The 27055-nt window shown below is 42.9% G+C and overlaps 1 protein-coding gene across 1 annotated transcript; it reads right to left on the reverse strand.

The window, feature by feature from the left end:
- Nucleotides 1-1649: 1649 nt before the first annotated feature.
- LOC112234562 (serine/threonine-protein phosphatase 6 catalytic subunit) lies at nucleotides 1650-24894 on the reverse strand. The gene is made up of 7 exons (XM_024402740.2): nucleotides 24755-24894; nucleotides 8920-9015; nucleotides 8714-8779; nucleotides 7936-8077; nucleotides 4340-4419; nucleotides 4023-4232; nucleotides 1650-3499 (listed from the first exon to the last, which is right to left on the reverse strand). Exons 1-7 carry the CDS (start codon nucleotides 24827-24829, stop codon nucleotides 3251-3253), a joined length of 918 nt encoding a protein of 305 aa, XP_024258508.1. The 5' UTR covers nucleotides 24830-24894; the 3' UTR covers nucleotides 1650-3250.
- Nucleotides 24895-27055: the final 2161 nt, after the last annotated feature.

Genomic DNA, 27055 nt, shown 5'->3' on the forward strand with positions numbered 1-27055 from the left:
TAGAGCTGCCCCGGTTAACTGTAAGTTCTGTTATTGTGAAGTGGAAATTTCTAGGAGCAACAACGGCTCAGCTGTGAAGTGGTAGGCCATAAAATCTCACAGAACGGGACCGCTGAGTGCTGAAGCGTGTAAAACTCTTCTTTCCTCAGTTGCAACACTCACTACCTAGTTCCAAACTGTCTCTGGAAGCAACGTCAGCACAATAAATGTCCGTCGGGAGCTTCAAAATGGGTTTCCATGGCCGAGCAGCCACACACAAGCCTAAAATCACCATGCGCAATGTCAAGCGTCAGCTGGAGTGGTGGAGTGGCCGCCATTTGACTCTGGAGCAGTGGAAACGTTCTCTGGAGAGAGGAATCACGTTTCACCAACTGGCAGTCCGACAGACGAATCTGGGTTTGGCGGATGTCAGGAGAACGCTACCTGCCCGAACGCATAGTGTCAACTGTAAAGTTTGGAGAAGGAGGAATAATGGTCTGTGGCTATTTTTCATGGGTTGGGCTAGGCCCCTTAATTCCAGTGAAGGGGAATCTAGACTCTACAGCATACAATACGATTCTGTGCTTCATACTTTGTGGCAACAGCTTGGGGAAGGCCCTTTCTCCAACTGCTAGGCCTAATCAGTGCCCGACCTCACTAATGCTCGTGGCTGAATGGAAGCAAGTACCCGCAGCAATGTTCCAACATCTAGTGGACAGCCTTCCCAGAAGGGGGGACAACTCCGTATTAATGCCCATGATTTTGAATGAGATATTCGACAAGCAGGTGTCCACTTACTTTTGGTCATGTGTGTTAATAACATGCATTCGAAGATGAACTCTTTAGGGACTATTGTGATGAGTCCAAAGACCACATTTGGAATGAATATGACTTTTAGTCCTAATTATTTTAAGCATTAGCGTTACATAGTCATAAAAGTGAATTGTTAATAGTTTTAAAAAATAAGTAAAGATATCAATGCCAAACAATCTGGTTTATCATGGTAATGTCTTTGATGATCCTAAGTTTCAAGTTGGTAGGCCATTGTGGAGGGGATTTACAAAGGATTTAAATAGACACGTAAAATCAGATTTATCAATAACTGGACCAGCTCTTAACCGATCACTTAGATTTTCACAAACTAGGTTAAGAGATGTACCATGAGCCTACATACTGAATGGTGTCATTTGGATTTTATGGTTCATGAGAAGTTTTTCCAAAGGTTTTCCAAAATGTCCAAGATGGAGGAAAATCTATCCTTTCAGACCTTATGGGTCCTTGGGGAAAATTTGTTCAGCATGAGGAAAGAAACCGATACAAAGTGTCAAGTCTCTAGGTCAAACAGGTGATGGATGAGGGTTCAAGTGAGACTGCTTATAACAGCACCACCACAACCACACCACAATCAGTGCCATTCTTTTTGACAAAGTTACTTATGGGCTCTAGTTTCAGTGCGCCAAATTAGAAAGTTTGATGTGAATCCCTAAATTATGCAACCAAAATGGAAATCAGTGCAACCACTGCAGGGTTCAAACCCTGACTTCAAGCCAAGACAAGTTTAGCGTTTACACCCTTGCAGGGAGTTGCGCCACCCCACTTCTAACACCAATGCATCAACCACCATTAGAAGAGATTTCTCAGATCTTTTTCAACAAAATACAAACAGGTACTTAAGTTAGTAAAGGCCTTTTATTTTCAATTGGTATATGGGTTGCAGTCTACAATAATAAAATACAACAAATCAGAGCAGAAAAAAATAGGAACAATAATCAATACAATTATTTGAATGTACAAAAGCATCATCACCCACTCAGGCCCCATCGACTGTGATCTGGTTTAAAAATCAACAACGAGATACTTAAATTGCTGTCTTTGGTGGAAATAAGTTTTCTATAGGTTACATCTGAGAAAGACCATATTATCAGGTGACATGCTTTTAGCATAATTGCAATATCGACCCAGTTGGAACAATAACACTCAAAACACACCACTGAAACTCCATTCAATAGTTAACATGGAATTCTGTGACACAGTGCAATCAAAGGAATTCACTCCGAGACATCATATGATAACCCTATAAAAGAAGCAGAGCAGATGAATGACTTAAATGTGCACAAAGCTGCAGAACATTGAGCATTCATACAATTCAATTTGATTGGAAATGCATGTCCCATTTACTACCATCGAATGGAATTTGAGGGAGTATAAATTAAAGCAGGTGCATTGGCACGTAGTAATGTATGAAGATGGGGCTTCAATTGAAATGAGGGTCCAACAGGACTTTTGACTCAATTCATACAATGCAGCAATGTTATCTGTAAAAAGAAAATGCAAATAAAAACACATTAGGCAACATCAAATACTTTCAAGGGAAGCGGAAGTTCTGAGAATGTATATTTCAAGACAAAAATGGAGACAAACAGAGAGATGCAAGTCCCCTTGGGAGAAGCTGGGGGTGGGTGGGGGGTAGTTGACAGTGGGGACAATAGCCCAGTCCCAAAACCTAAACCTCTTTGCAGATAACAAGGAACCAGATAAGTATAACAAAATATATAGATAGCGGCCCTAAACCCATTAGAAGATTCAGCCCAGAAGTATCTGCTGTTCCGCCAACTGACATGTACTCGAGGTGCTGACCTGTTGCACCTTCTATAACCACTGACTATTTTTTGACCCTGTGCTGATCATCTATGACTGTTTAAACATCTTGAAGAACAATCTGGCCAAAATGGACATGTACTCTTATAATATCCACCTGGTACAGCCAGAAGAGGACAGGCCACCCCTCAGAGCCTGGTTCCTCTCTAGGTTTCTTCCTAGGTTCCTGCCTTTCTGGAGTTTTTCCTAGCCACTGTGCATCACGATCTGCATTGCTTGCTTTTTGGGGGTTTAGGCTGGATATCTGTTAAAGCACTTTTCGACAACTGCTGATGTGAATGAATTGACTGAATGAAGCATCTATCACTTTGGTGTTTGTAGATCTGAAAGGATCAGACAGGCGTAAAGTAAACAAACTAGTGACCGCTCCACCTAGCTTTCTAATGAGGTATAGGGGAGCTTCTATCATATTGAAAACACCCATCTCATTCCCTCAGATCTGTAAACATTGAAGGGACAAGAGCTATGGTCGTGGACCAGACCATGGTGAAGCCATTGTAATATTTCTTAGTTACACCAATCCCCTCCCTTAAGACTGCAAACACCAAAAGGGATAGGGGCAAGGGGAAGAGGCTGGGGGTTATTTTGGAACTGAACAAAATGGCTCTTGTCATTAGAGGAAGTAAGGTGTTGTTGTTCGGGGAGGGATGACCCGCTCAGAGTCGGGCACGGCACGGAACAGCTTGGGCTCCCGTGTGTTCACGTCCTTGAAGACCATGATGGAGGCAATGTTTCCACAGCGGTAACAGTAGTTGGGCGCAGACCACACAGTCACCAGCTTCTCATCGAACATGAACTTGTAGCCCTCATGGACCAGCTGGTGTGCACGGCAGATCAGCTTCAGATTGTTGATGTGAACAAACTGAAATTGGGAAAGAAGGATCATGGATGTAACTCGGTATTCAACATAGGTGAGGTGCGCCCCCAAAGAGTCAGTTCCACTTGGACCTCCATCAAGGCTACAGATGAACTTTTCCCACATGTGCGATCAAAAATTGCCCCCTGAACCCCCCTAGATCAGAGTTTCCCAAACACGGTCCTGGTGCCCACCCTGGGTGCACGTTGCTTTGCCCTATCACTAGAGCGGATTCAAATAACCAACCCATCTTTAACCTTTGATTATTTGAATCGGCGGTGTTGTGCTAGGGCATAAACCCCAGGACAGTCACCCCCCTCAGTTTACAATTCAAGCACTGAAGGTGTTAATAGTTAGAATGACCGTGTCACTTACTCTCTGCATAGGCAATGACGCCTTGTGATTGACAGGAGGCGAGACAATAAATGCAACCAAAACAGTTAGTCTGGAAGCCCGTCTAGGCCTGCATTTATCATAATCCCCTTTGGTAGTTACCACTCTCCGCAGGCGAACAATTTGATGAATTTACCTCATTAGTGACCTTGGCGCCAAAGAGCCAGCCTGCACCTCGCGGACTGATGGCCCAGGTGTCCACATCCTCTGGGTCCGACCACACCAGGTCACAGAAGGCCCCCTTGTGGGGAATCTCTTGGTTGCGCTCGATTGTGCGGATCTGGTCCAGGGTCTTGATGTCAGGTGAAAGGCCACCATGCACACAAAGGACCTGCTCGTCTATCAACTGTGGTCAGAAACTCCTATTAGTTATAGACTCATAAGTGTGGGAAAATGTAACAGAACCAAAGCACCCATTTTTTAAAAATAATTTAAATCAATGGCTGGACTTACAGCAGCTACTGTTAGCATGTCAAACACTTTAGTGCAGTATCGCCAGGCGTTTGCATTTCCGTATTTCGTTTGGCACTCATCTGCAAAAATATATACATATATTACACTTCACACATAATTCTGGTAGTGCTTCTTTTTATGGTACAACATTCACAGATAATGGAAAAAATGTATAATTACACAGTAGTAACCTATAAATTGGTTTTTCAGGTTGGGGGTTGTGCGCAGGGCTAATAACCCTGTTGGTTAAAACAAAATGCTGTTAAAGAAACCTAATAATGCAAATGAACAAAAATGGAGCCCGCACCTTCCCGAGGGGACTAATGAAGTAGACTGGTGAAAGCATTCGGGGAAACCAGCCTGTGAAAAAATCTTCTTTACAACCAAGACCTCAATCCAACTTGGGACCTGGAATGTCTGTACAATGTACTAAGCAGGAAAAGCGTGAAGTGATTGCCTATTCAGGACACGAGAATGAAGACCACACATAATGGGAGGCAGTTTCAACAAGGACCCTCACAGCAAGGTTTACTACAAAGCCAGGAAAGTCACCATTGTCCAATGCTACACACCTATAAACAATGCAGTGGAGGAATCAAAACAACTCTATTACGAGAATCTACAAGCAGTTTATGATGCAACACTCAAGATAGGTTCAGACAACACAGGTAAAGACACCATAATGGCCGTTCATGGCCTTGGTCAGACAAAATGGTCCCCTTGTGGGGGAGAGCTGTTCACATCTGTGCCAAAAAACAACCTAGTTGTAGGAGAGCGCATCTTTCCCACAAGAGAATCCATAAAGCAACCTGGGACTCGATAATATCACCAGAGGGCAAATTAAGAAGGAGCTTATTTGACTTCAGGGTTAGGAGGCACTGACATTGCCTCCGACCACCACCTGGTCGTGGGAACCCTCAAAACCAAGCTGAGAGCCTTAAAAAGATGCCAAGTAAAAAACCACATCACAAGTTCAATACCCAGAGCCTCAGAACACAACCGATGTAGGAGACATAAGCGGTCACGCTGCAGAACAGATTCAGCACCATCTCACACTTCACTGAGGAAAAACACACTAGACGAGCAGTGGACCATGTTAACAACACCTGGTCAGAAAGTTGGGCTGTACGTCCATGGGCTGTAAGGAAAACAATCAGAAAGAGTGGCTCTCAGATGCAACCTGGATTCTTATAGAGGAAAGGAGGTAGCTGAAACAGAACCTCTGCAGAGATATCCAAAACGTAATGTTCTAACTATAATTACTGTTCCTTGAAGGAGGGAAATTAGGTACAACATACTAAGAGGAGTCGCAATCTCGCGACTTCGGTTGAAGGGTCTAAAAATCACACTTGCCAAGGCCACGAAATCCACGCCTCGCTGGAAGCCCAACCTTCCACAGGTGATAAGCATGAGGCTCGGATTCATTCCTTCAATTTAACACCACTCTTCACCAAGCACAGGAACAAGTGGTGCGGGGCTAAACAGGTGTTTCAGTGGTTCATAAATCACACCCACGTTTTAGAATAAGGCTGTAACGTAATAAGTTGTGGAAGGAAGGGGTCTGAATCGTTTCCGAATGCACTGTATATAGACATAAAACAGATTCCATATGGGATCGAATGTTGGGCTTTTGCACAGATGGGGCTCCATCTATCCCAGGACAGCAGCCAGACCTCTGCACTCTAGTTATGAATGAGTCTCCCTCTACCATATGGATGCATTGTATGATACACCAAGAGCAACTGGTGGCAAATGAGCAGAGCACAGAACTCAGAGATACAGTATACAGCAGCAGTTAACTTCAATAGTGAACTACATCAAATCACAGCCACTTCGTGCACACCTGTTCGCATAACTATGTGGAGATATAGGTTCAGAGCATGACAATATTCAATTTCACACAGACACTTGGTGGTTATCGAGGGGGAGAGTTGGAAAGATTTTTCACATTGAGAGAGGAACTGTTGTCATTCACAATGGATGTGAAAGAAAATAAATGAATGGAAAAAAGCATCAGTAAGTGTCCCACACGAGTGATGACTGCTCATCTCCAACGCTTGGAAGAGCAGTTTGGGTTGGACCTCCTTCCCAATCCAAAGCTGGAGTCAGTACTCTCGTCTGCATTAAAACCAAATATCGGTCCAGGTTGGCTGTGATAGCAGAGATGAGGTGCCCACCGTCGACCATGCCCACCGTCGACCATGCCCACCGTCGACCATGCCCACCGTCGACCATGCCCACCGTCGACCATGCCCACCGTCGACCATGCCCACCGTCGACCATGCCCACCGTCGACCATGCCCACCGTCGACCATGCCCACCGTCGACCATGCCCACCGTCGACCATGCCCACCGTCGACCATGCCCACCGTCGACCATGCCCACCGTCGACCATGCCCACCGTCGACCATGCCCACCGTCGACCATGCCCACCGTCGACCATGCCCACCGTCGACCATGCCCACAGTCGACCATGCCCACAGTCGACCATGCCCACTGACTTTGAGAAGCTCTGACACGACATGCATCAAAGCACACCCATCTCATTAGTGGTGGTGATATAAGAGACTTTATTTCAGACTAATTTGCAATTGACTGCCAAACATTAAAAAGTATGTGATGGTGAAGACAATCAGAAATACTGTTAGAATGCATTCCAATTGACTGCCATAGCGCCAAATAAAAAAGTTAACATTGGCTGTTAATTACATAATTGTTTTCACATAGGTGGGGCCGCAATAGAATTTTCAGATATGAAAATGGGGTCGTGGGCCAAAAACATGAGGAACCCCTGGGCTAAGCAGAGCCGGGAACCAAATACCCTCCGCGTGGTTAGAAAAGCGTGATACGTGAGTGAGTCTTGCTCGAGATCCAGAAAAGGAATGCGCTGAGATGGAGTCAGACAGCTTTGAGACTGAATACGGAACAGTAGCATGGATGTGTGTTGCCCCCTCGACTCCGCTTCCACCAGCCAATCAGCTGTAATTAGCCAGCAGCTCGTGAGCATTCTTAGTTTGTAGACCGAGGTGCTTGTTGAGGGCACGTAGGTCTAAAATAGGTCTAAAATAGGGCGCAAAGTCCAGTCCGTTTTCGGAACCAGGAAATACCGGCAGTACCAGCCGTCCTGGATCTTCGACATAGGAACCACTCAGATTGCCTGCTTCTGGAGACCGGAGGATTTTTCCTCCCTCAAAGGGCACTGAGGCCTCAGGAACAGTTGATGTCATGATGCTGCAGAAGTGTGGGGGGATGCACAACAAAACCCTGACGTCACTGTTCACATGATCTAGGGCGACACTGGGCATGCGGGCCAAATGAGGAGGAGACAAAGAAGGCAGGAACCACCTGGAATGAGGTCAAGAAAACCCCTCCGAACAGAGTCTGCTGGAGATGCACTCGAGGCCCTTCATGCCACTAGGGGCTTAAAGGAATAAGCCAAGAAAGTCAACTTATAAATTACTTATTTGTTTGTTCATTTAGTTAGAACCAGTAAGTTAGCAGTCACAATAACTAGGGCACGAGACCCTAGAAGTATACATATGGTCTTATGTGTTGTTAGAGTTGATGTGCCCCCAGCATTTAGGCATGTTGCTCACCGTAAAAGCCGTACACCTGTGTGATCTGCCTGCTTTCATGATTTCCTCGTAGAAGCGTGATGCGGTCCGGCCACTTGGCTTTTAAGGCTAGCAGGTACGTGAACGTCTCCAAGCTGTAGTATCCCCTGTCCACAAAGTCTCCCTGAGGAAACAGAGACCGTCACTGACCAGGGTTCAGATCAATCTCAAGTCATCCAGTTTCTAAACAGCAATCTCTAACTCAGAGGCTGCTGCCTACATTGAGACCCAATCACTGGCCACTTTAATAAATGGATCACTAGTCACTTCATACAATGCCACTTTAATAATGTTTACATATCTTACATTATTCATATCACATGTATATACTGTATTTTATTTATAATGTTTACATATCTTACATTTCTCATATCAAACTTTATTTGCCACATGATATGACTACAACAACTGTTGACTTCACCATGAAATGCATACTGAAAAGCCCTTAACCAACAGTGCAGTTCAAGAAGAAGAAAATATTTACCAAGTAGACTCAAATAAAAAGTAACAATAACGAGGCTATATACTGGGGGCACCGGTACCGGGTCAGTGTGCAGGGGTACAGGCTAGTTGAGATGATCTGTACATGTAGGTGGGGGCAAAGTGACTTTGCATAGGTAAACTAGAAGCACAAGCATTTCGCTACACTCGCATTAACATCTGCTAACCATGTGTACGTGACAAATAACATTTGATTTCTTACCATACTCAATATTATCCTACAGAACAGTTAAAAAAATAATGGAATACAACTTCTTACCATAAAAATGTAGTTTGTGTCTGGAACTTGTCCGCCAGTTCTGAAGAGTTCACATAGGTCATAAAACTGGAGACAGGGATCAGAAAGACAATTTCACATTCACAGCAAGTGGATCATACTACCATAAAAATGGAGATGTTTAAAATGCGCATAGTAAGAGAACAAAGGCATTTGGGAAAGGTATCAAAAAGAAAATGAGATAATACCTGGCCATGAATGTCTCCACAAACAGTGACGGGAGTGGATACTGGTTGAACATTTGATTCCTCGAGCAGCAAATCACATACGTAGTCACATAATCTCTGTAAGGGGTGAGACACATGACAAAATTAATCAGGCTGCCAAATAACACTTGCATGTTGGGCCTACTGATATTTTGACACAACCATATTTGAATTTGTTAACGTTAGAGGTATCAAAATTGAAATAATGTTGCAGGGCAACGGTATTTAACTCTTACGCCACGAGGCCCGAAGCCTGCTGGTTTCCTGTTCTACCTGGTCTAAAATCAGTCCCTGATTAGAGGGGAACAATAAAAAAACACAGTGGAACTGGCTTCGAGGTCCAGAGTTGAGTTTGAGGGTTGTAGAGTGTGTCCCCCTCTGCCTAGTGGGTGAAAACGCATTTTGGTGATGACTCTTTTACTTACTTGTTTCCTAATATACACATTACCAAGACAAATATGATTGTTCATGTTCTGAACCATTCAGTGGGGTCTTTAATATATCGTTATAGCCCAAAAGTCAGATTTCGTAGCCTAAAACATCAGATAATAAACATTGAGCTCTGTTGTCAGAGCAGTGCAGCTTTCTTTTGCGAAACTTTTGAGGATTTCGCATTTTGTGGTCGTCTCGTCTTCTAAGTTGTTTCCGCGGGTCACAAATAGCTACATTAGCATGACATGAGCAGAATTAAATGTAAAGGGCTTTGAAAAATAAAAAGCTTGCAGTACACGCTCACACGGAACCCAAACTGGCTGCGCGCATGCGCCATCGTGGATAAATGTATTTTGTCCCCCCACACCAAACGCGGTCACGACACGCAGGTTAAAATATCAAAACAAACTCTGAACCAATTATATTAATTCGGGGACAGGTCGAAAAGCATTAAACATTTATGGCAATTTAGCTAGCTTGCACTTGCTAGCTAATTTGTCCTGGGATATCAACATTGAGTTGTAATTGTACCTGAAATGCACAAGGTCCTCTACACCACCAATTAATTCACATATGAAACGGTCAACCGAATAGTTTCTAGTCATCTCTTCTCCTTCCAGACCTTTTCTTCTCTTGACTTTAAATTGCGACTGGCAACTTTCATAAATTAGGTGCATTACCGCCAGCGACCTCGTTCGTCTTTCAGTCACCCACGTGGGTATAACCAATGACGAGATGGCACATGGGTACCTGCTTCTATAAACCAATGAGGAGATGGGAGAGGCAGGACTTGCACTGCAATCTGCGTCAGAAATAGAACTGACTTCTATTTTAGCCCTTGGCAACGCAGACGCTTGTTGGCATGCGCAAGCAGTGCGGGTGCAATAATTGAATAATATAGGTTTCGGAATTTGTTTTGCAATGCTCGCGCACCAAACACAAGCGGTGTAATCAGCCCGTCAGGGCGCCGTTGACATCTCACAGCTTGTTTTTGTGAGAAGTCTGAAAAAGAACAGGAACTTCAAATTAAAATTGCAGAATGCAGAAATCACTCCGCCATTTCCTGGTTACTAAAACTAATAGTTAGCCTAATTTTAGTGTGTGTGACAAAATAAGCTAGTATAGTGTGTAGAGATTCATTGTACCAGTGAAACAGCTGTGAAATATTTTTGATCAGAGGCACAACTTTCATTGGGGACAGGGGTCATGCACCCCCCACAATCTGAAATTGCATTTTTGTCCACCCCCAGTTTTATCATTGCAATGTGATACACATAGCAGCAATGGTGTGCTTTAGGACCATGCAGGCACATCAGAGTGTTCAGCCGGCTGGATTTAGGACAGCAGGGACACCACAGAAAGGGCTGACAGACTGTGTGAATGCTGAACTGTGTGAACGCTGGCTAAACCAGTACGGGAGAGTTGAGGATAGTTCAGTGTGTATGCATGCATGTATGTATGCGTGTATGTGTATTGCGCTCCTTCGCTGAGTTGTAAAAGCAAGCAGAGCAGAAACTGGCTACTCTTTAGTTGACTGATGTTGCTGGCAAGGTGAACTGCTGTTTAACTTCACAGGAAAAAAACAAAACTAGTGTGTATTGGCTATGATTGATAGTACTACTAACAGCTGTTTGTATGGAAATGTTTTGTAGCCTTTGTTTTGTTCCGTTTCAGAAGTAAATTAACTTGGCTGGCTTTCGCAAGTTGATGTACTGTATCATGACTGGCCTGTAAGGATCCAAATAGATTAGATCAGCTTTGCAACGACGAATACTGGAACAGAACATTCCCATGTTCTAAGGCTATCTAAAGAATGTAATTTCGGCTGTTATTTTGTCATTAAAAATGTTATAACTTCTGTAACTTGAAAAGTATACACACCATACAGTGGGGCAAAAAAATATTTAGTCAGCCACCAATTGTGCAAGTTCTCCCACTTAAAAAGATGAGGCCTGTAATTTTCATCATAGGTACACTTCAACTATGACAGAAAAAAATTAAGAATTTTATTCTCCCCAGAAAATCACATTGTAGGATTTTTAATGAATTTATTTGCAAATTATGGTGGAAAATAAGTATTTAGTCACCTACAAACAAGCAAGATTTCTGGCTCTCACAGACCTGTAACTTCTTCTTTAAGAGGCTCCTCTGTCCTCCACTCGTTACCTGTATTAATGGCACCTGTTTGAACTTGTCATCAGTATAAAAGACACCTGTCCACAACCTCAAACAGTCACACTCCAAACTCCACTATGGCCAAGACCAAAGAGCTGTCAAAGGACACCAGAAACAAAATTGTAGACCTGCACCAGGCTGGGAAGACAATCTGCAATAGGTAAGCAGCTTGGTTTGAAGAAATCAACTGTGGGAGCAATTATTAGGAATTGGAAGACATACAAGACCACTGATAATCTCCCTCGATCTCACCCCGTGGGGTCGAAATGATCACAAGAACGGTGAGCAAAAATCCCAGAACCACACGGGGGGACCTAGTGAATGACCTGCAGAGAGCTGGTACCAAAGTAACAAAGCCTACCATCAGTAACACACTACGCCGCCAGGGACTCAAATCCTGCAGTGCCAGACGTGTCCCCCTGCTTAAGTTTGTTTGGAGGACAAAAAATGCTGAGTTGCATCCAAAGAACACCATACCTACTGTGACGCATGGGGGTGGAAACATCATGCTTTGGGACTGTTTTTCTGCAAAGGGACCCGGACGACTGATCCGTGTAAAGGAAAGAATGAATGGGGCCATGTATCATGAGATTTTGAGTGAAAACCTCCTTCCATCAGCAAGGGCATTGAAGATGAAACGTGGCTGGGTCTTTCAGCATGACAACGATCCCAAACACACCGCCCGGGCTACGAAGGAGTGGCTTCGTATTTCAAGGTCCTGGAGTGGCCTAGCCAGTCTCCAGATCTCAACCCCATAGAAAATCTTTGGAGGGAGTTGAAAGTCTGTTGCCCAGCAACAGCCCCAAAACAGCCTCAAGTATTGAGATACACTTTTGTTATTGACCAAATACTTATTTTCCACCATAATTTGCAAATAAATTCATTAAAAATCCTACATTGTGATTTTCTTTTCTCATTTTGTCTGTCATAGTTGAGTACCTATGATGAAAATTACAGGCCTCATCTTTTTAAGTGGGAGAACTTGCACAATTGGTGGCTGACTAAATACTTTTTTGCCCCACTGTATGTGTGAAGAGTCCATGCGTTGTGTATGGAATATGAAAAATTTGTGTTTTTGTTAATAGAGGGATGTGATTTTAGAAACTCAAGAGGAAATGGTTTCTATAACCTTGTACAATTAAGTAGTCACCAACCCCTTCACTGGGGTCAGAGAGCGTTTCAACCTCACAAACCGCCTTTTTGAACAAACTGTTTAAAATGGTTTAAGAATTAACATATCAAATCAAATTTATTTATATAGCCCTTCGTACATCAGCTGATATCTCAAAGTGCTGTACAGAAACCCAGCCTAAAACCCCAAACAGCAAGCAATGCAGGTGTAGAAGCACGGTGGCTAGGAAAAACTCCCTAGAAAGGCCAAAACCTAGGAAGAAACCCAGAGAGGAACCAGCCTATGTCGGGTGGCCAGTCCTCTTCTGGCTGTGCCGGGTGGAGATTATAACAGAACATGGCCAAGATGTTCAAATGTTAATAAATGACCAGCATGGTCCAATAATAATAATAATAAGGCAGAACAGTTGAAACTGGAGCAGCAGCACGGCCAGGTGGACTGGGGACAGCAAGGAGTCATCATGTCAGGTAGTCCTGAGGCATGGTCCTAGGGCTCAGGTCCTCCGAGAGAGAGAAAGAAAGAGAGAAAGAGAATTAGAGAGAGCACACTTAAATTCACACAGGACACCGAATAGGACAGGAGAAGTACTCCAGATATAACAAACTGACCCTAGCCCCCGACACAAACTACTGCAGCATAAATACTGGAGGCTGAGACAGGAGGGGTCAGGAGACACTGTGGCCCCATCTGAGGACACCCCCGGACAGGGCCAAACAGGAAGGATATAACCCCACCCACTTTGCCAAAGCACAGCCCCCACACCACTAGAGGGATATCTTCAACCACCAACTTACCATCCTGAGACAAGGCTGAGTATAGCCCACAAAGATCTCCGCCACAGCACAACCCAAGGGGGGGGGGTGCCAACCCAGACAGGATGATCACATCAGTGACTCAACCCACTCAGGTGACGCACCCCTCCCAGGGACGGTATGAGAGAGCCCCAGTAAGCCAGTGACTCAGCCCCTGTAATAGGGTTAGAGGCAGAGAATCCCAGTGGAAAGAGGGGAACCGGCCAGGCAGAGACAGCAAGGGCGGTTCGTTGCTCCAGAGCCTTTCCGTTCACCTTCCCACTCCTGGGCCAGACTACACTCAATCATATGACCCACTGAAGAGATGAGTCTTCAGTAAAGACTTAAAGGTTGAGACCGAGTTTGCGTCTCTGACATGGGTAGGCAGACCGTTCCATAAAAATGGAGCTCTATAGGAGAAAGCCCTGCCTCCAGCTGTTTGTTTAGAAATTCTAGGGACAATTAAGAGGCCTGCGTCTTGTGACCGTAGCGTACGTGTAGGTATGTACGGCAGGACCAAATCAGAGAGATAGGTAGGAGCAAACCCATGTAATGCTTTCTAGGTTAGCAGTAAAACATTGAAATCAGACCTTGCTTTGACAGGAAGCCAGTGTAGGGAGGCTAGCACTGGAGTAATATGATCAAATTTTTTGGTTCTAGTCAGGATTCTAGCAGCCGTATTTAGCACTAACTGAAGTTTATTTAGTGCTTTATCCGGGTAGCCGGAAAGTAGAGCATTGCAGTAGTCTAACCTAGAAGTAACAAAAGCATGGATACATTTTTCTGCATCATTTTTGGACAGAAAGTTTCCGATTTTTGCAATGTTACGCAACAACGACGAGATGGCCTACAGGGAGGAGGTGAGGGCCCTCGGAGTGTGGTGTCAGGAAAATAACCTCACACTCAACGTCAACAAAACTAAGGAGATGATTGTGGACTTCAGGAAACAGCAGAGGGAACACCCCCCCATCCACATCGATGGAACAGTAGTGGAGAGGGTAGTAAGTTAAGTTCCTCGGCGTACACATCACAGACAAACTGAATTGGTCCACCCACACAGACAGCATCGTGAAGAAGGCGCAGCAGCGCCTCTTCAACCTCAGGAGGCTGAAGAAATTTGGCTTGTCACCAAAAGCACTCAAACTTCTGCAGATGCACAATCGAGAGCATCCTGTCGGGCTGTATCACCGCCTGGTACGGCAACTGCTCCGCCCACAACCGCAAGGCTCTCCAGAGGGTAGTGAGGTCTGCACAACGCATCACCGGGGGCAAACTACCTGCCCTCCAGGACACCTAAACCACCCGATGTCACAGGAAGGCCATAAAGATCATCAAGGACAACAACCACCCGAGCCACTGCCTGTTCACCCCGCTATCATCCAGAAGGCGAGGTCAGTACAGGTGCATCAAAGCTGGGACCGAGAGACTGAAAAACAGCTTCTATCTCAAGGCCATCAGACTGTTAAACAGCCACCACTAACATTGAGTGGCTGCTGCCAACACACTGACACTGACACTGACTCAACTCCAGCCACTTTAATAATGGGAATTGATGGGAAATGATGTAAAATATATCACTAGCCACTTTAAACAATGCTACCTAATATGTTTACATACCCTACATTATCCATCTCATATGTATACGTATATACTGTACTCTATATCATCTACTGCATCCTTATGTAATACATGTATCACTAGCCACTTTAACTATGCCACTTTGTTTACATACTCATCTCATATGTATATACTGCACTCAATACCATCTACTGTATCTTGCCTATGCCGCTCTGTACCATCACTCATTCATATATCTTTATGTACATATTCTTTATCCCCTTACACTTGTGTTTTGGAATTGTTAGCTAGATTACTTGTTGGTTATTACTGCATTGTCGGAACTAGAAGCACAAGCATTTTGCTACACTCGCACTAACATCTGCTAACCATGTGTATGTGACAAATAAAATTTGATTTGAGATGGAAAAAAGCTGTCCTTGAAACGGTCTTGATATGTTCTTCAAAAGAGAGATCAGGGTCCAGAGTAATGCCGAGGTCCTTCACAGTTTTATTTGAGACGACTGTACAACCATTAAGATTAATTGACAGATTCAACAGAAGATCTCTTTGTTTCTTGGGACCTAGAACAAGCATCTCTGTTTTGTCCGAGTTTAAAAGTAGAACGTTTGCAGCCATCCACTTTCTTATGTCTGAAACACATGCTTCTAGCGAGGGCAATTTTGGGGCTTCACCATGTTTCATTGAAATGTACAGCTGTGTGTCATCCGCATAGCAGTGAAAGTTAACATTATATCCAACCAGAAAGATGGCAACCTGCGTCCAAATTGGTTCGAACTGATTATGATTTTTCAACGCCAATACCGATTAATCGAACAATTTATATACACACACACACACATTTTTTTGTAAAAATGACAATTACAACAATACTGAATGAACACTTATTTATCTTAATATAATACATCAATAAAATCAATTGTCTCAATTAAATCATGCGAAAGTAAAAGTGCAATATGTGCCATGTAAAAAAGCTAACGTTTAAGTTCCTTGCTCAGAACATGAGAACATATGAAAGCTGGTGGTTCCTTTTAACATGGGTCTTCAATATTCCCAGGTAAAAAGTTTTAGGTTGTAGTTATTATAGGACTATTTCTCTCTATCCCATTTGTATTTCATATACCATTGACTATTGGATGGTCTAATAGGTACTGCTTGAAGCATTGCGAAGAGCTGCTGGCAAACGCAGTAAAGTGCTATTTGAATGAATGCTTACGAGCCTGCTGCTGCCTACCATCGCTCAGTCAGACTGCTCTATCAAATCATAGGCTTAATTATATTATAATAACACACAGAAATACAAGCCGTAGGTCATTAATAATGGCCAAATCCAGAAACGATCATTTCGAAAAACAAAATGTTTATTCATTCAGTGAAATACGGAACCGTTCCGGATTTTATCTAACGGGTGGCATCCATAAGTTTAAATATTGCTGTTACATTGCACAACCTTCAATGTTATGTCATAATTACATAAAATTCTGGCAAATTAGCTCACAACGAGCCAGGCAGCCCAAACTGCTGCATATACCCTGACTCTGATGCACAGAACGCAAGGCACTGCATCAATTATATGCAACGCAGGACACGCTAGATAAACTAGTAATATTATCAACCATATGTAGTTAACTTCTTAACCTTTTAAGGTATATGGGGGCAGCATTTTCACTTTTGGATAAATAGCATGCCCAATTTCAACTTCCTGCTACTCATGCCAGGAATATAAGATATGCATATTATTAGTAGATGTGGATAGAAAACACTCTGAAGTTTCTAAAACTGGTTGAATCATGTCTGAGTATAACAGAACTTATGTAGCAGGCAAAACCCTGAGGACTAACTGTTCAGATTCTTTTTTTTTTGCCTTTGACTGCTCCCTCCGTTGTTTTTGCCAAGGGATATTTGATAGGAACCATTTTTTCAGTTTCTACCACTTCCACTGGATGTCACCAGTCTTTGGAATTTGGTTGAGGTTATTCATTTCTGCAACGAAGAAGAAGCACATCCTGGAACAACGTTACACTATTGAGAGTTGCGCAAGATGTAAAAAGGAGCATGGTTTGTTTACTTGCTGTATTGAATACAGATTGCCCCGTCTACAATTTGATCAATTATTAACGTTTAAAAAATACTTAAAGTTGTATTACAAAAGTAGTTTGAAATATTTTGGCAAAGTTTAAAGGCAACTTTTGAAATGTTTTGTAGTGACGTGTTTTTGTAAGCTGTTTTTTTCAGGATCAAACGCGCTTTATAAATGGATATTTTGGGTATATATGGACGTAATTAAATTGGAAAAAAAGGACCAATTGTAATGTTTATGGCTCCCAACACCATTATCCCAGAAACCCTAGACCCACTCCAATTTGCATACCGCCCAAACAGAGCCACGGATGATGCAATCTCTAAGAAACTCCACACTGCCCTTTCCCACCAGGACAAAAGGAACATGCTATTTATTGACTACAGCCCAGCGTTCAACACCATAGTACCCTCAAAGCTCATCACTAAGCTAAGGATCCTGGGACTAAACACCTCCCTCTGCAACTGGACTTCCTTGACGGGCCACCCCCAGGCAGTGAGGGTAGGTAGCAACACGTCTGCCACGCTGATCCTCAACACTGGAGCTCCACAGGGGTGAGTGCTCAGTCCCCTCCTGTACTCCCTGTTCACCCACAACTGCATGGCCAGGCATGACTCCAATACCATCATTCAGTTAGCAGACGACACAACAGTGGTATGACTGATCACCGACAATGACGAGACAGCCTATAGCGAGGAGATCAGAGACCTGGCCGGGTGGTGCCAGAATAACAACCTATCCCTCAACGTAACCAAGACTAAGGAGATGATTGTGGACTACAGGAAAAGGAGGACCGAGCACGCTGCCATTCTCATCGACGGGGCTGTAGTGGAGCAGGTTGAGAGCTTCAAGTTCCTTGGTGTCCACATCACCAACAAACTAGAATTGTCCAAACACACCAAGACAGTCTTGAAGAGGGCACGACAAAGCCTATTTCCCCCCCAAGAAAATATAAAGATCTGGCATGGGTCCTGAGATCCTCAAAAAGGTTATACAGCTGCAACATCGAGAGCATCCTGACCGGTTGCATCACTGCCTGGTACGGCAATTGCTCGGCCTCTGACCGCAAGGCACTAGAGGGTAGTGCGTACGGCCCAGTACATCACTGGGGCTAAGCTGCCTGCCATCCAGGACCTCTACACCAGGCGGTGTCAGAGGAAGGCCCTAAAAATTGTCAGAGACCCCAGCCACCCCAGTCATAGACTGTTCTCTCTGCTACCGCATGGCAAGCGGTACCGGAGTGCCAAGTCTAGGACAAAAAGGTGTCAACAGTTTTTAACCCCCAAGCCATAAGACTCCTGAACAGGTAATCAAATGGTTACCCGGACAATTTGCATTATGTGACCCCCCCAACCCCTCTTTTACACCTCTGCTACTCTCCGTTTGTCACATATGCATAGTCACTTTAACCATATCTACATACTACCTCAATCAGCCTGACTAACCGGTGTCTGTCTGTCTGTATGTTTGTAGCCTCACTACTTTTATAGCCTCGCTACAGTAGCCCGTCTTTTTACTGTTGTTTTATTTCTTTACTTACCGATTGTTCACCTAACACCTTTTTTGCACTATTGGTTAGGGTTAGTAAGTAAGTAAGTAAGTAAGTAAGCAAGCATTTCACTGTACACCTGTTGTATTCAGAGCATGTGACAAATAAACTTTGATTTGATTTGATGCTACTGGTCCCTCCTCATCTACAGTTGTGAAAGACACTCCAGGAAGCATTTAAAACATGCTCAAGACCTCACTGCAGCCCTTTCATATTACATTGCAAAGGACATGATGCCATTTCATATTGTTGAGTGGCCTGGCTTTCTGAGGCTGATGAAGGTTGCCGTGCCTCCCGACGAAGCGACATCACAGATTATTTTCGAAGACTGAAATCCAAAGTCTGTACAACCAGGTTAAAGCTAATGTTGGAAAAAGTTTGGCTCAAAGGCACATGGTTTGCTGCAACCACTGACCTCTGGACCAGTGAAAGCAGGGGTGGTCAACCCTACATCAGCTTCACTATCCATTACCTCACCCCAGACTGGCAACTGGAATCAAACTGCCTGGAAACACAGTTCTTCCCAGAAGATCACTCCTTTCACAACAGAGAGTTTTTGGAGATTATGCTGGAAGATTTGGGGATCAACAAGAAAGACCTGGTCTGCATAACCACAGACAACGCAACAAACATGATCAGGGCTTTTGAAGAGTTCCCAGATCTGTGGCTTTGGCCATCATTTGAACCTGACCATCTCAAAGGCTCTGAAAATTCAGAGTTGACACAGCAGTCAAGGCCTGCCGTCAACTGGTCCAAGGATTCTCACGGAGCTGGAGGGGGAAGGCGAGAACTGAGAGAAAAGCTAGCTGCCCTCAACATGCCACAGAAGGCTCTGATCCATGATGTGGTGACCCGATGGGGAGCTACACACAAGATGCTTGAGCGTTTCCTCAGCCACCAGCAGACAGTTTGTGCGACACTGGCTGGAGAAAGAGGAACATGGCATCTGATGCCCAAGGACGCTGACATAAGTGTCATGGAGCAACTGTGCCAGCTCCTTGAACCTCTGAGCAAGTTTACAGATGCACTTGCCTTCGACACAAGCCTGTCCTGGACCACATCACCTGTGATGTTCTTGTGGAAAAGAATACGGAGCCAACCAAGGAGATGAAAAGGGTAATGAGAGAAGACCTTAACAACAGATACACAGAGAAGGCAAAGAGAGTCATGCACATGGCTTGTTTCATTGACCCCCGCTTCAAAATTAGCTTTTTGATGAGCCTGAGGCTGCGTCCACGAGGCCTTGACGCTGACAGCTGCGTCCACGAGGCCTTGAAAGCTGGTGGTTCCTTTTAACATGAGTCTTCAATATTCCCAGGTAAGAAGTTTTAGGTTGTAGTTATTATAGGAATTATAGGACTATTTCCCTCTATACCATTTGTATTTCAATAACCTTTGACTATTGGATGTTCTTATAGGCACTTTAGTATTGCCAGTGTAACAGTATAGCTTCTGTCCCTCTCCTCGTTCCTCCCTGGGCTCGAACCAGCCACATAACGACAGCAGCCACCATCAAAGCAGCATTACCCACGCAGAGCAAGGGGAACAACTACTAGAAGGCTCAGAGCGATTGATGTTTAAAACGCTATTAGCATGTGCTAACTAGCTAGCCATTTCACTTTGGTTACACAAGCCTCATCTCGGGAGTTGATAGGCTTGAAGTCATAAACAGCGCAATGCTTGACGCACAATGAAGAGCTGCTGGCAAAACGCACGGAAGTGCTGTTTGAATGAATGTTTAAGCGCCTGCTTCTGCCTACCACCGCTCAGTCAGATACTTGTATGCTCAGTCAGATTATATTGCTTCAACATTGCTTCAAATCTCCACCGCACATTTCACAGGATATCAAGGGAGATGCTCACATGCGCTCGCACACACTGACTCGCACAACCACACAACTAAAGAAAGTTACATACTCCCAAGGCTGCAGATAGACATTTCGGAATAATCCACACCAACTTTTTTTAATCAATGGTTCTTTTAGAAGAATTGTGAATGAACCCCCCCCCCCCTTAAAATAAACTGCACTCATGTTGGACACGCTAGATAATATCATCAACCATGTGTAGTTAACTAGTGATTATGATTGATTGATTGATTGTTTTTTTATTTTATTTTTATTTATTTTTTGTTTTTTTATAAGATAAGTTTCATGCTAGCTAGCAACTTACCTTGGCTTACTGCATTCGCGTAACAGGCAGCCTCCTTGTGGAGTGCAACGAGAGAGGCAGGTCGTTATTGCGTTGGACTAGTTAACTGTAATGTTGCAAGATTGGTTGCCCCTGAGAGCTGACAAGGTGAAAATCTGCACTCATGTTGGACACGCTAGATAATATCATCAACCATGTGTAGTTAACTTTTTTTATAAGATAAGTTTCATGCTAGCTAGCAACTTACCTTGGCTTACTGCATTCGCGTAACAGGCAGCCTCCTTGTGGAGTGCAACGAGAGAGGCAGGTCGTTATTGCGTTGGACTAGTTAACTGTAATGTTGCAAGATTGGTTGCCCCAGAGCTGACAAGGTGAAAATCTGTCGTTCTGCCCTTGAACGAGGCAGTTAACCCACCGTTCCTAGGCCGTCATTGAAAATAAGACTGTGTTCTTAACTGACTTTCCTAGTTAAATAAAGGTATATAAAAAAAAGTACATGTAAAATAAAAAAATATTCAAAAATAATAACAAAAAAAATTGGCAAATCGCCAAAAATACAGATTTCCGATTGTTATAAAAACTTGAAATCGGCCCCAATTAAATCGGCCATTCCGATTAATCGGTCGACCTCTAGTTTATGCAAAAAGTGCATAGTGCTGCTAATTTGATTTGTTTGTTGGTTTTCAATATAAAACTTGGTGAAATTATTTCAGTGTGTGTATCAGTACTTTTTGAACATTTCAACATTACCGCGATAATACTGAATACCGTGATAATTTGTCACTATAATCGTGATATGAAATGTTCATACCGTTTCATCTCTACATAGGCCTATTTCAGAAGAACATTTCATTGGAAAGATAACTGCCCCATGCTTCTCCGCCCATGCCTAGGCTATAGCCTACTCTATTTAATAGAGACCACACGCACACCTGATCTCATAGGTATGACTACTGAACTTAAAGCAGCAAGAACGATGACAGCAACACGTGCTACGTTCTGCATAGGCCTATACGATATAGACTACCTTTTATGAGGATGATTTGCAGGCAGAGACAAAAACTTATCAATACTTATTGAAATTGAAAAGGCGCAATGCTCACTCACCACAGTAGCCTAACCTATGTGCGCGTTGTACCTTTTCAATAATGATTACATAATTTATTATTGCACTTAGTCTATTTACAGACACTAATAAACTACAGTCTAATCATATTTAAGAAATTCCTACTCAAGTTAACTGACACATAATTCTCCGCCCATGCAAGCAGCTTGCTCTATTTCAATGAGACCACACACACTAGGCGCATTCACGCCCAACTAGGAGAGGTAGGCTACTGAAGTTGAAGCTGTGAATTCTGTGGGGGAATAATGAGGAAAATATGTGCTTTTAACACAGTAAGTCGGCTGACGCATACAAAGCAGAAAGAGGAACGTTTCCAAATAATCTGTAGGACAAAAATATTTTCAAACCCACTCCCAGCATGAAAGATGCAGACCGCATTGATCTCTATGGACCCGCAGGAATGCAGCCCTCTAGTACACAACAGTAAGGGGACTGAATAATTTTGCACTTTAAATTTTTCAGTTTTTGATTTGTTAAAAAAGTTTGAAATATCCAATAAATGTTGTTCCACTTCATGATTGTGTCCCACTTGTTGTTGATTCTTCACAAAAAAATACAGTTTTATATCTTTATGTTTGAAGCCTGAAATGTGGCAAAAGGTCGCAAAGTTCAAGGGGGCCGAATACTTTCGCAAGGCACTGTAACTAGCTCTAGAGTGAACGTCAGTAAGCGGCCTCCACCCCATGAAGCCAGCTAGCTATTTAAGTCAAATGTCACAGAACATTAGCTACACAGTTTACAGCAGGTATAAAAAGTTGTAGCAAAATGCTTGTGTGCTAGCTCACTCAACATTGTAGTACAATAATAACAATAGAAAAAGCGTATAATCAAAAATAAAATAAGAGGTAGTAGTGTGCATAATAGCCTGATACAGTGCATTCGGAAAGTATTCAGAGCCCTTCCCTTTTTCTACATTCTTACGCTACAGCCTTATTATAAAATGGATTTAATACATAAAAATCCTCATCAATCTACGCACAATACCCATTGATCATCCTTGAGATGTTTCTACAACTTGATTGGGGTCCACCTGTGGTAAATTCAATTGATTGGACATGATTCTGAAAGGCACACACCTGTCTATATAAAGGTCCCACAAGCCATGAGGTCAAAGGAATTTTTCAGAGAGCTCCAAGACAGGATTATGCCAAGGCACAGATCTGGGGAAGGGTAAAAAAAAACATTTCTGCAGCATTGGAGGTCCCCAAGAACATAGTGACCTCCATCAACCTGAGCAAACTGAGCCAAACTGAGCAATCGGGGGAGAAGGGCCTTGGTAAGGGAGGTGACCGAGAACCCGATGGTCACTCTGACAGAGCTCCTCTGTGGAGATGGGAGAACCTTCCAGAAGGACAACCATCTCTGCAGCACCCCACCAATAAGGCCTTTATGGTAGAGTGGCCAGACGGAAACCACTCCTCGGTAAAAAGGCACATGACAACCTGCTTGGAGCTTGCCAAAAGGCACCTACTTGATCCTGAACAAATATCTGTGGAGACCTGAAAAGAGCTGTGCAGCGACGCTCCCCATCCAACCTGACAGAGCTTGATAGGATCTGCAGAGAAGAATGGGAAAAATTCCACAAATGCAGGTGTGCCAAGCCTAATGACTTATGGGAATGGGATTCATTTTAATTTTATTTGTAATACATTTACAAAAATGTTAACTTTTAGATTCGTCATTAATGGGGTATTGTGTGTAGAATGATGAGGGGGGGAAATAATTTTTAGAATAAGCTGTAACGTAACAAAATGTGGAAAAAGGTCAAAGGGTCCGAATACATTCCGAGTGCACTGTATTATATACATAATAGGATATACTGTATAGATAATGAATGTGCTATAAGTATGACTTTAGAAATATAAAGTGGGAATCTAATGCCTTGGTCACACGTTTCTGTGTTTGCAAGCATTGCCGTAAGAGGGCGCTGTACGCAAGGTGGTGGCAGAACATGGAAGTTCTTACAGAATGCCAGCAAAAAAAAGCCTCCATTAACATGTTGGTTAAGAGTGCATTTCAAACTACTTTTGGATTATAATTGGATTTTAAGGCTTGTATAAATGTCCTGCTTAATGTTTGTGTCATCATCGCAAATGAACTGTATTATATTTTTAAAACACTTCAACCAGTAAAATGTATCTTCGGCTACAGACTGTCAATGAGCGTTAGCATTCTGGCTAACAACTGCTGCATCCAAAATAGTTACTTTGCAAAGATCACAACCAAACGTAATCTTATCGACTGATCAAGCAGGAATCGAATCATTGTAAGCATATGAGAACCCCAAAAAGTTATTATACTTAGAAGTCATAAAGTAAATCTAGGCTATGTTGAATGTGCGCAGATGGCATCCTTACTGCAACCAAGAGTCGGGCGCATCCGTGAGTGCCGTCAGAATGTCGCGTACTATAAAAAGGGGTGCAAGTTGTGTAGTAACGGTTGAACAGCAAGGTTGACTGCGTGTGTGTTTATAATACGAGTGGTTGTAAGAGTTGAATGTGTGGAGTACATAACGTTAGTCTCTAAGGTGCATATCCATCACAGGTCTAGCTAGTTAACTACTAGCGAGAATATACTACATCTCTTCTACCTCGATTACCCCCTAGGTCTGTCCCCAACATTTGTGACGTGCACAACTAACAAACAGGCAAGTTAAAGTTACTTGCTAGCTGACGTTACCTAAATTAGCTGCTTCCGTTTCTCTGAATATTGATGTAGCAATAAGATGGCTATTGGCCTGATCGAATACACTAACATAACGGTATTGGTTAAGTACACGAATAAAACGTAAATTCTTGCTCACCTTTAGGTCGTTTTCTGGTAAATATTTGCACTGTCTTGCAATCTCAACATACTTATCTAAGTCCAACGGCGCCATTTTAAAAACAACAACCGCAGACAAATCGGAAGTAACTGAGTATAACTTCCTGTTCTCAAGCGAAGTGAGTTTCTACAAAGATGATCTACTATATTGACAAGATCGTCGACGAACCGCTCTAAAAATGGAAATACAACTCACGAAAGGCAGTTCGGGAGGAGGCGAGATCAGATGGGAACGTTCTAGCAGTCTAGCTAGACAATGCAAACATATCAACAGGGCTGGGCAGGTTGCTTTCTAAATGTAATTAGTTAGTTACTAGTTCTTTGTACAAAATTGTAATCAGTAACGTAACTTTTCGATTACCTAAACTCAGTAACATAATCTGATTACATTCAGTTACTTTTATATTTATTTCCCCTTAAGAGGCATTAGGAGACAAAACTGTATGTTACCAATTGAACGAGATCTATTGCAAGATAAATCATTGTTAAAGTTTACATAGCTGGCCATATATGGATGATAAATAGCAATTTATGGGTTGGTTATGTAGGCTTCTTCTAACCCATCATGTTCTACCACATTTAATAATACGATTAAATTATATCTTTACATTAAAAACAAATTCTATCAGAATTCCAGTCATTCCAATAAATGTTATACCCCTTGATCTTCAAGAATAGGACTTGGAAATATGGAAGTATAGATCAGCCAAATTGTTTTACCTGAGCATAACCCCAAAACTAAGGACTTATTAACCAGCCCTACTCTGTTGTTTATGATTATGTTGTCATGGAAGACTGATTGTGCTCATTGATTCGAGTTGGAAATAAATGCTGCGCAAATGGAATGGCATGCTTTGAGCACCACTGTGAAAAATGAATGCCATATGCTGCATTTGCTATAAGCCTATTGTTTACCTTTGTGTTGGTCACACTTTGATATATTGATAATATGCAGCTGTTTAAAGGGCAAATCCAAACAATAACAAAACAGTCACCCAGCCTCTGTTTTAGTAAAAAGCTGAGGGATGGCCCTGGAGAAATGTAACCACTCTCAGATGAATAGACAGAGCTACGGATGCAAGGACTGACCATCTTTGATATCAAAATTATTGTTAAAACCATGTTATGAGGCTGCACAGTGTTTGCTTACATTGAATTTTTGCTAACATTGGAGTAAAACAAGCTAATATTTGGGGATCTCATGGGGTGTGACAGTTGAACTAAGATCATGAGGTATTTATAAGTTATATTCTTCAATAATCAATGGATATATATATAAGTTTATATATATAAGTTTATATACACTTCGGTTGAAGTCATTAAAACTTGTTTTTCAACCACTCCACAAATTTCTTGTAAACAAACTATAGTTTTGGCAAGTCGGTTAGTGCATCTACTTTGTGCATGACACAAGTTATTTTTCCAACAATTGTTTACAAACAGATTATTTCACTTATAATTCACTGTATCACAATTCCAGTGGGTCAGAAGTTTACATACACTAAGTTGACACTGCCTTTAAACAGCTTGGAAAATTCCAGAAAATGATGTCATGGCTTTAGAAGCTTCTGATAGGCTATTTGACATCATTTGAGTGAATTGGAGGTGGACCTGTGGATGTATTTCAAGGCCTACATTCAAACTCAGTGCCTCTTTGCTTGACATCATGGGAAAATCAAAAGAAATCGGCCAAGACCTCAGAAAAAAAATTGCAGTCCTCCACAAGTCTGGATCATCCTTGGGAGCAATTTCCAAAGGCCTGAAGGTACCACGTTCATCTGTACAAACTATAGTAAACACCATGGGACCACGCAGCCATCATACCGCTCAGGAAGGAGACGTGTTTTTTCTCCTAAAGATGAACGTACTTTGGTACGAAAAGTGCAAATCAATCGCCATAAAAAAGCCAGACTACGGTTTGCAACTGCACATGGTCTGGTCTGATGAAACAAAAATAGAACTGTTTGGCCATAATGACCATTGTTATTTTTGGTGGAGAAAGGGGGAGGCTGTGCAAGCCAAAGAACACCATCCCAACTGTGAAGCACGGGGGTGGCAGCATCATGTTGTGGGGGTGCTTTGCTGCAGGAGGGACTGGTGCACTTCACAAAATAGATGGCATCATGAGGAAAGAGAATTATGTGGATATATTGAAGCAACATCTCAAGACATCAGTCAGGAAGTTAAAGCTTGGTCGCAAATGGGTCTTCCAAATGGACAATGACCCCAAGCATACTTCCAAAGTTGTGGAAAATTGGCAAAAAGTGTCCATCACAAAGCC

The sequence above is a fragment of the Oncorhynchus tshawytscha genome, linkage group LG33, assembly GCF_018296145.1.
Source record: "Oncorhynchus tshawytscha isolate Ot180627B linkage group LG33, Otsh_v2.0, whole genome shotgun sequence".
NCBI classification, from domain to species: domain Eukaryota; kingdom Metazoa; phylum Chordata; class Actinopteri; order Salmoniformes; family Salmonidae; genus Oncorhynchus; species Oncorhynchus tshawytscha.